General features: G+C 45.9%; 1 protein-coding gene across 2 annotated transcripts in view; it reads right to left on the bottom strand.

Annotated features, from left to right (window-relative positions):
* Ngef (neuronal guanine nucleotide exchange factor) overlaps window positions 1–13,213 on the bottom strand; it is an 89,354-nt gene that overhangs the window by 13,734 nt on the left and 62,407 nt on the right. For both annotated transcript variants that reach the window (XM_076914855.1, XM_034521788.2), the window contains one exon: window positions 12,219–12,517. In XM_076914855.1, coding sequence (XP_076770970.1) covers window positions 12,219–12,517 — 299 coding nt within the window. The remainder of the gene's footprint in view (window positions 1–12,218; window positions 12,518–13,213) is intronic.

The raw sequence follows: 13,213 nt of genomic DNA, 5'->3' as shown, positions 1-13,213 counted from the left end.
GCAGAGGCAGGTGGATTTCTGAGTTCGAGGCCAGCCTGGTCTACAGAGTGAGTTCCAGGACAGCCAGGGCTACACAGAGAAACCCTGTCTCGAAGAAAAAAAAAAAAAACAAAATATCAAGTTTAAGAAAGGTTTATTCAGCTTACACTTCCAGGTCACAGCCTGACATTTCAAGGAAGTCAAGATAGGAAGTTGAAGCAGCTAGTCACACCCACAGTTAAGAGCAGAGGATGAATCATGTCCCTTTACTCAGCTTGCTTTTGCCTCTTTTACACAGTCCAGGACTCACTCAAGCTCAGAAAATGGTACTCTTAACTTTTAGTCTGGGTCTTCCTATGTCAACAGACAATAGAACAATTCCCCCACAAACCTGCCTGCCCATAGGCCAACCTGATCTAGACAATCCAGATGATTCTAGATTGTGTCAGTTGACAATTAAAATTAATTAAATGGCTGTAGACATTTCCAAAAAGGAAAGGACAGAGGAGAGACACAGGTACACAGAGGATGGAGGTGGGAACCAGGGTGGCACCTGGAGTAGCCAGAAACTGGGAACTAAAGCAATGATGCTTCCTTGGCACTTAGGAGGGGGGCATCTGGCTGACATCTCCATTTCAAGCTTCTGGGAGTGTGTGCTGGGGGGTAAATTTCTATCATTCCATGCAGCCAGGACTCGATTGCAGTCCTCAGAAACAAGTACACCAGACTGAGACAGATGACAGCAAGGAGCAGGGGTCTGGAAGTGGAAGTTCCAGCTCCAGGAATTATGGAAGGACAGCGGGAGGGGAGGGAGGGGAGGAGACTGGAGTTTGTTCTCAGACACATGCCTGGATGATGGTGATAGAGGTGGGCAATGGGCTTCCCACACCGTTTCATTTAATCCTCAGGGTCTCCAGAAGAGATGTGTAGATGTTCCTGTTTCATCAAAGCCACATGAGCAAGGCCCTCAAAGTCGTGTGACTTCCATTTGAGAACCCAGATTTAACCAAAGGTCCCAGGTCCCAACTGTTATGACTCCTGCCAGGTTAGGTCACAGCAAAACAGGATTAACTGGATGTTTCCAGTTATTTCCTCCCTGTGAAGCACTGACCACCAGTGAGCCTGGTGAGGCCCTTTGAGACAAAGAATGCATTTTTTAAGTTGGAGATGTCTTGTAACAACTATAAGAAAGTTCACAGAGACATCACAGCCCCGACCCCAGGTACTTGGTCTGCACTTGACTTGAAACAGTACCAATCAGGGTTAAAATGCCATGAACTGTGGTCCTGGGACCCAGTGCTGAATGGAAATTCATCTTTGGTTTGCATAGCTGCCTGTGTCCATCACAGACAAGAAGGCCACACTGGGTATAGTTTTCTGGAAGCTTCTCTGCTACAAATGTTATTAACTAGCTTTCTGGCTATTAAGTTTAATTTCTCAAAAGAATGCTAAGATAACTGGGCAGCCAAGCTCAGAGCACATGGAACAAGCCCAACTGCCTATAGACAAGTCTATCACAGACTGAAGGACCACCATCCCCACACAGCAACACGAGAGGATTGTCTATCAGATAGCGTGGCTCTGAAGAGCACCAGGAACTATACCTGCAAGTACCCAGCTCACCCTGCTGATGACAGCTTTTGTCCCAAGGAATATGAGGACCAGGGTTTGGGGACAGCTGGGACTGACTATGCTGTGGTTGACAGCAGCAGGCTTTGTCCTGAATCATACAGCTGATGCTGGCTGAGCCCATTCACTAACCTCCCACCCGCCTTCTCCATTTATAGGTGGTTAGTCATCTACGAATTTTCCTCGGCCAGGATGTTTGCCTTTATTTAGCTTGCCACATCAGTGTAGCTGTCTCTCCCTTATCAATATTGCTTTTGACTCAGCCACTTGAGCCTTTTACATGGCTCTGCAGGAGAGATGTGGGATCGGGGGGATATAGCTCAGTAGTGAAGTCTTTGCCTCCCGAGTGGAAGGCTCTTTGGTACAAACAAAACCTTAAAAAAAAAAAAAAAAAGAAAGAAAAGAAAAAGGAAAAGAAAGAAAGAAACTGAGAGAGCCAGGCCCTGTGTGCACCTCTTAGGCATCTGAAGATTCAGTTATCTGGACCACACACTCCCTGGACACTGGCTACACCTAGTGGAGCTCCAAGCCCTGTAAGTTTTCACAGCACCATGAATATCATTATGTAGCTATAATTCAGAGGAGCCGGCTGATCAACATCTCTCAGGCAGCATCAGGTGGTGAGGTGTGTCAGCATGTGTGTCTCAGGTATGCAGATGTGGTTTGGATAGGACATATCCACCCCACCCCCAGGCTCACATGTTGGAAGCTTGGTCCTCAACTGCTATTTGGGGAGATGGTAGAAACTTGGCCAGCAGAAGTAGGTCCTTGGGAGTGCTCACTCCTTTCCCAGCCTCTTCCTGTCTCTCCCTTCTTTCTGTCTGGTCTGAGGTAAGCTGCTTTGCTCCAAGACACACTTTCTTTTTGTTTTGTTTTTGTTTTTGTTTTGTTTTGTTTTTTCGAGACAGGGTTTCTCTGTATAGCCCTGGCTGTCCTGGAACTCACTCTGTAGACCAGGCTGGCCTCGAACTCAGAAATCCACCTGCCTCTGCCTCTCAAGCGCTGGGATGAACAGTACATATCACCATGCTGAACTCTTCTCAACTATCTCATCACAGTGATGAAAAGGTAACTCGTGTGTGTGTGTGTGTGTGTGTGTGTGTGTGTGTGTATGAGTGAGTAGCCAAGAGTGAGTATGAATGTGTGATTGTGTAAATGAGTATAGGTGTGGATGTTTGTGGGTATGTATAGTGTGTGTGTATGTGTGTGTGTCGATAGATAGAAATATAGAAATATAGATAGATAGAATTACAGATAGAAAGAAATATAGGTAGAAAGATTGATAAAATTATAGATAGAAAGATAGACAGATAAATAGAAATATAGGTAGAAGGAGAGAGAGAGAGAGAGAGAGAGAGAGAGAGAGAGAGAGAGAGAGAGAAAGGGAAAATGACTGACAGATATTTTAGCAGCTGTTGCTAACAGTTTATGAACTAGCCAGGCTGGGCACCATCGTAGCTTCCCTCCCTGGTAGCTGCTTTGTGAACACCCAATTAGACTGACCAAAATTTTATGAATCACAGCTTGGTCCCTCAATGGTGCTCTTAGATCTCAACTCTCCCACTTCTTAGTTGCCAAAAGCCATGAGAATCACAGGATGCCCTGCCTGGATTCTTTGTGCAATCTAAGAACTGACTGATACTTGCTGCTTCCTGGATGGCCAGTCCAGATGGTTCTGCCATTGGTGAGGACTGTGACATGTCTGCTCACCGTGAGCAGCTAGGGTGCCTGCCAACACTCACTGGCCTTGGGAGAATCCCGGCCCCCAGGGATAATGGCTTAATCTTGCTAAATAAGAATGGCAGTTTGGGCTCCTCAGGTGGCTGTGAGATGTGAGGTTCATGTACAAAGCATGGTCTGGGGGCCCAGCCCACCACAGAGCACAAGACAGACAACCTGGGCATGACTGCCCATCTGGGCACCACTTTACCTAAATGTGGAAAGGCAATCTGGCCTCTGGCCATAAAGGCAAGATATGTCTGACTCAGGAGGTGAAGTTGGGGCTAAGAGGCAAAGGATGATAAGCTGCCCATTCTCAGGGATGCCAATGCCCATTCAGAGCAATACTGGGCACACAGGACAAGGGACAGGATGGTGGTGAGAGAGTGTCAGAACGTGGAGAGGTGGTGGCTCTCCATGAGTTATGGGCTCCTCGTGAAAGTTCCTGTTCCTGTATTTAAGGAGCATGCATGCATTCATGCGCGTGTGAGTGCATGTGCAACACACACACACACAGAACCAGGCTGTGAGAACTGGCCTTGTCTTGCATTTTCTGTAGTGGGCCCTAGCCACCAAACTCCAGTATACGTTTAGACTTTTCTAGGTCTAACAGCTTTGTTCTCCAGTGAAAGAGTCAGCGCCATCCCTCTGGATACTGGAGACTTGTTCAGAACAGACTTGCCTCTGGGAGAAGGGGCAGGATGGGGGCCAGAAGTCAGGTGTGATGGTTAATACCATCAATTTGACAGGATCTAGAATCACCTAGGAGATAAGCCTCTGGGCAGGTCTGTGATAAAATTCCTAGCTTGGGTTGATTGAAATGGGATGATCTACCCTAATGTGGGTAGCATTACTCCATGGGTTCGAATCCTGGGCTGAATAAAAGGGAGAGAACAATCTGAACCCTGGCATTCACTTTTCTTTGCTTCCTGACTGTGGACACACTGTGAGTACAGACCAGCTACCGCATTCCCCTGCCATCTTGCCTTCTCCAACATATGAACTATATATTTTCACACTGATCCAAATTAAACTTAAGTTTGTTGTTTTTTTGAGACAGAGTCTCTCCACACAGCCTGCTCTAAGGTATGAGAAGAGGAGCAAAAAGAATGGAATGGAATACAAGTCTTATTTCCATGCCTGAGTAGACTCAAGTCTGTGGCTGACTGTAAGGTCCCTCTCATCTCCTTCCGCAGGACAAGGCTCATTCTTGTGCAGACATGCTGGGCCTTGCTGCTAATCCCATTGCCAGTCTTCAAGGCCACTCCCCTTGTGTGTCTGTGTGTCTCTGCTCAATTGAAGATGCTCAAAACACTACTCCCTGCTCACCCTCCTAGTTCTATCTGGCTTGCCCCTTTATATCAGAGAAGCGCCTTTGCAGAGACAAGGTCCTGAACAGACACACAGGCCACCATGGCCAAAGCAATAGCCATTCCAGGCACCTCTGGCTTATTAATTCCTCTCCATGCTAGATGGCAGGCATGCACTGTCAAGCAGGCTGAGGTTTTGCTGGGTGGACAGCCCCACACTCCCTTGACATCCCTCCTCCCTGATCTCTAGCCTCCTTCCATTCCTTCTCACCACCTTCTAGACAAGCCCCCTGCCTTGCCTCCTGAGGCACTCTATGCATTTTGTTTTCTTTTTCTTTTGAAGCTCAAGAATAATTTAATTTGAGTTTAAAAGAAAAACCCTAGGGCAGTAAATTTAATTCTCTCAAAGGTACTGGGAGAAGAAAGATGGAGGAAAAAAAAAATAAAAGGAGGGAAAGGCCATGTCATTTCAGTGACATCATCACAAGGCTTACCTCGGTGTAGACAAGAAGTCACACACTGGGAAAGGGGCTCTGAGAATGAGAGAGCCTAGAGCATCAGAAGAAGCAGACTGAGGCTCTGCCCAGCATCTGACAGACACACTGAAGAAGAAGCAAAGGGCAGAAGGACAGACAGACCCAGCTGAACCTCATAGCAGCCTGGAGCCACTGACTCCTGACACCTTTTGTACACGCCTTCTTCCCAGCCTTTTATTTAATTTAAATCAGTCTCCCTCTTGAAGTGGAGGGAAGTACACAATTTGTTTTAAATCCTGATCCTTCTTGGACCAACTCAGACTCAGGCTTACCCGAGGTTGTCATGGGGATGAAGGGACCATGGACACCTGCCACTTATGTAGCTAAGGACCCAGGGATGCTCTGGCCACAGGCTCACTGGGCGGTACCCATAGACTGCCTGTCTCAGCAATATAGACTGAGAAAGAGTACTGAAGGGACTGGAGAGGTGGCTCAGCAGTTAGGAGTGTTTATTGTGAAATCAAGGACCTGAGTTGGAATCCCAGTTCCCAGGTAAAATCTTTAAAACCAGATCTTTGCCATTGATTCAAATAGTAAAATGTGAACATCACAAGGTTCATTGTCAAAAGAGAAAGGACACGCTAAGATCTTTAAAATCTGTAAAGCCAGTCCCGAAACACTCAGAGCAGGATATGTGGTAGTGTGTGTGTGTGTGTGTGTGTGTGTGAGAGAGAGAGAGAGAGAGAGAGAGAGAGAGAGTTAGTTTCAGTGTGCATGTTGTATTATTTGCCGCTGAAATAGCCAGTGCGTATCCGCTTGGCCTCATTGATTTTTAGATGTATTAATCCGATCCATGGGAAATTACAAAAATATCTAAAAGAAATGTTTTGTTTTTTTAAAATTACATTTTGCTAATTTGTGTGTGCTTTGTGTAGGCTGCACATGTGTGAGGTGGTCAGAGGATGACATTCTGAAGTGGGTTCTCTCCTTCTACCATGTGGATCCAGGGGATGGAACTCAGGCTTGGCAGCAAGCCCCTTTACCCGCTGAGCCCTCTCGGCAGTCTGTCTACTGAAATGAGATATTACACTCTTTGGAAAACATTCTGTGTTGTGAATGTTCACCTTCTTAATTTTGGTTTTTGAGACAGGTGTCACTGTATAGCCCAAGCTAGCCCAGACTCACTATGTACCCATGGCTGGCCTTGAACTGGAGGTTCTCTTACTTCAGCCCCCTGAATGCTGGGATTACAGATTTACAGATATGTGCTGGTACACCTGGCTCAACTTGGAGTTTTTAATGGTATTTACATTTTATTTTGTTTTTCACTATAATAGAGATGTAGTGAGATATCACAGCTTGTGCAAGTTCAATAAATATTAAAATATAAACTTTCTTTTTTAAAGTGAAGGTTGCGTGTGTGTGTGTGTGTGTGTGTATTTTGATTCCATGTATATCTGTGCTCTACATGCATGCCTGATAACCTTGGAGACCAGAGATGGTGTTAGATCCCCTGGAATTGGGGTTACTGATAGTTATGATTGTCATGCAGGTGCCAGGACTCGAACTCAGGTCCTCTAGAATGGGGAAAGCTGTGCTCTTAACTGTTGAGACTTTCTTTAAAATGGTCACTGGAAAATAAATACTAGTTCTCTTTAGAGCAGTGTGGTTCTACAGAAATAAGAGTCTCAGTTTGAGTAGATGAATCAGTGGCTAAAGGCACTTGATGCATACAATAGATAACTTTTGTTTACTCCCTGGATCCCATATTGAGGTGGAAGGAGGAAACCAACCCCACATAGTTGTCCTTTGACCTCCATATATACTCAGTTACACACAGACACACACACACACACACACACACACACACACACACAGACACACAGACACACAGACACACACACACACACACACATATATATATATATATATATATATATATATATATATATATATATATATATATATATATATTTGAAACTATGTAAAACAATGAGTCTCTAGCAATCCTCCTGCCTCAGCCTTTTGAGGGCTAGGATTACAATCACAAGCCACCACACCTGCTCTAGGATTTTTAATGAGGTGGCTTACATTCTCTTTCATTGCACACAAGCCCTTGGAGTCTGATGAGTGTTTTACACAGACTATCCTATGATTCCTCTTCAGGCTCCCTGTGTCCCTGCTCTGTCTCTCTTCACAGAACAGCACAGTGTGCAGCCACCTACTGGACCCTAGGGCCCTATTCCTCACAGCTCCACCTGCTGAGTGCCTCTTTCTCCTTGCCTAAGGCGCCATGCAGAAGACTCGGAAGAAGCACATAAACAGGCCGGAAGGACTTCTAAGAAGATGAACGAAGGGTTCCCATGAAGGAAGACAGTTGTAACAGAGGGAGAAGACTATGGAGAGTTACCTGCTTGATCTTGACCTTGGAAATTCTCATGATCTATACAGAGCAATGGCAGGATCCAGGGAGCCCTCCTCTGGCTTGTGTACCCCTAAAGCCCACATGAGGCCTGGCTCTCGGTTCAGGAGGTGCTTGGGCTGCAGAGAAAGTGCCTTAGGATGTGGATGAGGCTTTTCCCTTGGGAACAGGAAGCTGCTGGGGCGGGGTGGGTCAGCACCTCGTTCTCTCTTTGTACATTCCCAGTTGCCTGCAGCCTCCCACTGTGAGCTGAGCGCCCCCCCTCCCTCGTCAGATGCGGCTCCCTCATCTGAACCTCCCAGCTTCCAAAGCTCCAGCGGAACATTCATCTTTCCTTTATAAATGACCCAGTCACTGTACTGCTATTGCAACAGCAAGTGGATCCAGATACTTGCATGTTATGGACAAGCCAATGTCACACAGCCAAGTAGTAGAGCAAATAATCAACACCAAGGCAGGCAGATGCCAGCACAGGTGTGAGTACCATTCTGTCATATCCCCTTGGGGAAAACATTACAAATGTCAGAAGAAATAATATTCAGACTATAAAAGCCGCTACTCAGTCGAGAACATCAATATAGAAGCTTAACAGAAGAAGAGGCAGTGAGGTTGGGCCACATGGACAGAACATGTACTTGAGTAGGTGGAATGTTTCTCTAGCGTGTGTCTTGGGTCCCATCCCCAATACCAGCTAACCCTGGCATGATGGTACATGCCTGAAATTCCAATACTTGGGAGGTAGAGACAGGAGGACCAAAATCCAAGGTTGGAGCTGGAGAGATGGCTCCGCAGTTCAAAGCACATAGAGTTCTTGTAGAGGACCTGGGTTTGGTTCCCAGTACTCGAATGACAGCCCATAACCACCCATAACTACAGTTCCATGGGATCGGATGGGCACCAGGTAGGCATGAGGTACACAACACTCACACACACACACACGCACACACACAAGCAAAACATACACATAACACAAATAATTAAAAATAAATAGAATAAAATTACTGTTTTTAAAAAAGTTCATGGTCATTCACCTCTAATTAGTGAGTTTGAAGCCAGCCTGAGCTACATGAGACCCTATCTTGTAGAAGAAAAAGAAGAAGGAGGAGGAGGAAAAAGAGGAAGAGGAAGAAGAGGAAGAGGAAGAGGAGGAGGAGAAGGAAAAGGAGGAGTAGGAGGAGGAAGAAGAGGAGGAGGAGGAAGATGAAAAGAAAACAGGGCGAAAGTAAGATATCCAAACAACACACACAGTTTATTCACTGGATCAAAGAGCATGTGAAGGTTTGGTACCAGAAGTAGAGATGTGTGTGATCACAGCCTTTCTCACAGTTGGTAGCAGGGTGAAACTCCAGTATTTTTACTCTAATCCCTGGGCCCAGAAGAGTTTCTGATTTCAGATTTTCACTTTTGGGCTTGGGAATATTTGCATAAAAATGATGAGCAATGTTGGAAGTGAGACTTGGTTTAACTACGGAACTCATTTGTGTTTAAATGCATTTTATGCATACAGCTTAAAAGTAATTTAAATTTAATTAATTTGCGTGCATCTGCGTGTGTGAGTGTATGAGTATGTGAGTGTGTGTGTGTGTGTGTGTGTCCTCTCACACAGAGGACAGAAGAATGTGTTGATCCCCCAGAGCTGGAGTTACAAGCTGTTTTGAGCTGATTGTATGGGTGCTGGAAGCTAAACCCTAGTTCTTCAGGAGAGCAGAGAGTGCTCTGAACTACTGAGCCCCGTCTCCAGCCCCCTAAAAGTAACTTTACATAAAACATTTCTAGCAGTTCTACATGTGAAACAGTTTGCTGGTGTAGAATTGTCCACCACATTGGTGGTATCATGTCTGTGCTCAAACATTTCTGATCTCGGAGCATTTTAGAGTCAGGGTTTTCAGACTGAGGCTGCTCAGCCCGCAACGCCTTTTGAACGCTCTGTGTTGAGATCCGATGTGAGGCACACTTTCACTTTTTGTGGTCTTGAAAGAGGACAAGGATGTACTGAACACATGACCGAGTTACGGGGAGCCTGCCCTGCCCTGTGCCACCCCTGCAGTGTGTGCACAGAGCTCCCTGGACAGCCAGTGAGCAATGCTGACCCCTGTGGCCTCCTGTGCTCCTTTATCCTTATTTCAGCCACTTGTTAACTGCAATGCAGTTGTATCCCTTCAATGCTTTTAAAAAGCAAGCAGGTGTGGGTGCTGAGGGAATGGGGCATTTTGAGACAGGGTCTCCATGTGCAGCCTGGAAGTCTGCCTTCCAGCTGGGAAGGGATCACTTTGCTCTCAGTCCAGCAGAGTAGGGGTTGTTTTTGTAAAAATTCAGCTGAAAGCTGCAAGAGGCCCAATGAGGGCGTTTATATTGTCTGCTTTTGAAAAACTAATGAAAGTGTGTTAGTGGGCTACTTACGGAATTGAAAAACATTTAGAAATAAGTGGTGCTTTGTTGGGGGCCGACTTTTAGCAGAAAGCGGCTATCAGCTTTGCAGCCATCTTGAGCCATATACCCTGACATGAGACTTGGATTACAATAGCCTACAACAGCTGAGCACACTCTGATAACATCTTGCTTTAGATACCCAGGACTTTCCTTGGGTGTGTGAGATTAAAGGTGTGTGAGATTAAAGGTGTGTAACTTAAGAGTGTGACTTAGAAGTGTAGAGATCAGATTTAGAGACAAGACCTATGGGCATGATTAAAGGTGTGACCAAAAGGCATGGCTTAGAAGTGAGACATATAAAGGCGAGAGGCAGACAGAAGAGAGATGAGAGAATCAGAGACCAGAGAGAGAGAGAGAACCAGACACAGATCAGTAGGAATTAGACATTAGGTAGCAGGCACTTGGAAGAGAATTTGGAAGAAGTAACTTGGAGGCACTAGGAACTAGGAACTCAAGACTTGGGACTTGGACTAAGAAGAGAGACTGAAGAATAAACGGGATTGAATCACACTCTGTCTGGTCTCCATTCTTCGAGTCCCTCCTTCACTCTCTCTCTCTTGCTGAACCGGAGCGGCAGCTTGGGCCGGGATACAGTGGCCACCAAACACGGGGCAGCCCGGGCCTCAACATTTTGCTCGGGCCGAGACAGTGCCTTGATCCACCTGTAGGGCTTTCGACAGTATTTTCTGTGTCTGATAACATGGTGGCTTGGTTTTCTAACCTACTAGAGTTCCCCATTGCCCTTTATAACTGAGTGTGTGAGCTCAGCCACCATATTTATCTATTATTGTTATTATTATCATTATTATTTGCTTTTTGTTTCTGTTTTAGTTTTTAAGGCAGGCTGTCTTGTAGCCCAGGCTGACCTCTAACTGTTTATGTAGGTGGGGATGACTCTAAACTCAAAATCTCTTCCTGCCTCTGGCTGGGACGACAGACAGGCTTATGCATATGTCCAGTCCTGCTTCTTTGGCGTTGTCACCTTCCTGTGTTGTATATAAAGGACAGGCTCCTCTGTGTTTAGCTCCATTTATGCTGGGAAAGGCTTTTACTGTGTTTCAAAGCTTTAAATATATGAACAGACCTCTAAGTTTCATTTAACGACAACTACCCAAAGTCTTGATGCACTCCCATGCTAAGGAGCCTGTCAATATTTAAATATATTTCTACTTGATTCTGCTGGACAGGACACACAGATGAACCCTAGGTGGTTCCCTCAAACTACTCCCATCCTCATTAGTGGAGCCTGCATTGAACTGGATGACACAGACAGGAGCCAGGCTCTGTCCCCAGTCATTAGTTCTTGTGTCATTGGAACATGACACTTTTATCTACAAAGTTCATGAACGAGTAAGTTAAAAAAAAAAATTCCACTTTTTCTTTTACCATCCTCTCCTCTCTACCACATGTTCCTGACACTCACAAGATCAAGAACCTTGCTCAACAGAAGCAGACACTTGCAGGCTAGAGAGATGGCTCAGCAGTTAAGAGCACAGACTGTTCTTTCAGAGGTCCTGAGTTCAATTCCCAGCAACCACATCTGTAATGGGATCTGACGTCCTCTTCTGGTGTGTCCGAAGGGTGTACTCACATACATTAAAAACAAACAAACACAGCACTTGGGAGGCAGAGGCAGGAGGATTTCTGAGTTCGAGGCCAGCCTGGTCTACAGAGTGAGTTCCAGGACAGCCAGGACTACACAGAGAAACCCTGTCTCGAAAAACCAAAAACAAACAAACAAACAAACAATACTTGCTTCATGTTTCTGTTACTAACAAGTTCCCGCTGGTTTTCTTCCTGCTCATAACCAATCAATCACTGTACTGCTCACTGCCTCTATCTCCTTGACCTCAGGGAGAGTGGCCTGGACCTTCACACACAGCATCTCTTCGATTCTCAACCATCCAGAACCCACTTGGTCCTCCAATATGGCAAGAAATACAACTATCAATCACTTATAGAACACGGGCTATTTCACAGTCACTGGTTCTGTGCCACCTAGTGCTTCAACGTCACCATAACAAAAAGGTGGTCACCCCATTTAACAAAACATCTAACACCCTCGAGGGGCATTGAACCAGCCTAGAAAGTGGCTGGGTGGTTTGTGACTTGTGAAATGTTTCTTTCCCTATCTGTGTTAGAGAGACAGGTCCAGTTCAGCCCTGAACTCTCTGGGTGAGCCAGGGGGGAACCTTCAGTTCCTCCGTGGGTCCCTCAGATTCCCTGCTCCTCCAGCCTGGGAACCTACATTACCTCCTGCAGCTTGATCTCCTCGGGCTGGAGGATGTCCAGCACACCGCTGCTCTGGATCTCAGGAAGGTCTTGCCAGAGGTTGAACCTGGAGTGGGGGTTGCTGAGCAGGCAGATCTGAGGCAGAGCTCTCCTCTCAGGGGGGCTGGCTAGCTCCTCCTCTTCCTCTTCCTCCTCCTCCTCTGCAGTATCTTCCCCAACCTGGGACCCATCCGAGTTGCCTTGTATTTCTGCATCCTGTTGCCTCCGGGTTTCGATTTCTTGGAGAGTCGATTTGTCTCTATACTCTTGATACAGGAGTCCTGAAATCAAAGTGTTGCCACATAGACAAGAGCAGGATGTCAGATGGAGGTCCTTGGGAAGCCCACCCCCACATATAACGACAGCCAGCGTGCCTCCAGGCCACACCAGCAGGCTCCAGCTCTGCAAAAGAGACCTCCTGTAGCTTTCATTTCTGAGAGGAGATCAGCATGTGTAAGTTTCTTTTGACAAGTAAAGAAATCCCTGAGTAGATTCAAAATTGGATACACACACACAGACACACACACACACACTGAACAAAAAAGAATAAAGATTCTGATGTGTTAATGGGCATGCATGCAAAATTGATGAAAAATCCCAATCATGTTTTAATATCTCATGAGGGTCCTTTCCCCAGTTTTAAATGATTCAGTATTAAAACTTACACTTGTGCATCCCTGACTGAGGGGATAGCTGTGAGTTTTCATGTTGAATTAGTGTGTCATCAATGTGCCCAAAAGGAAACTGTTGCCTCTGACACTCACACTTGAGGGCGTCATTCCTGACCAATCACGCATAAACACAAATGTGACCCAAATCTCTGAGGGAACTTAGGGGTGCCAATGAATCAGAATAAAGACAGCACCTCACAGAAAAGAAGAGAAATAAACGTTTGGGATGTTCTGACTGCGGAGCAGAGGGACAGTCTATCCACATAGGCAGCAGGGACAATGGCATGTGACACTACCTACTGAGAG

This window comes from Arvicanthis niloticus, chromosome 17 (assembly GCF_011762505.2).
Source record: "Arvicanthis niloticus isolate mArvNil1 chromosome 17, mArvNil1.pat.X, whole genome shotgun sequence".
Classification (NCBI taxonomy): Eukaryota; Metazoa; Chordata; class Mammalia; order Rodentia; family Muridae; genus Arvicanthis; species Arvicanthis niloticus.
Note: the sequence above shows the minus strand (reverse complement) of the source record. Positions and strands in the feature narration are given on the sequence as shown.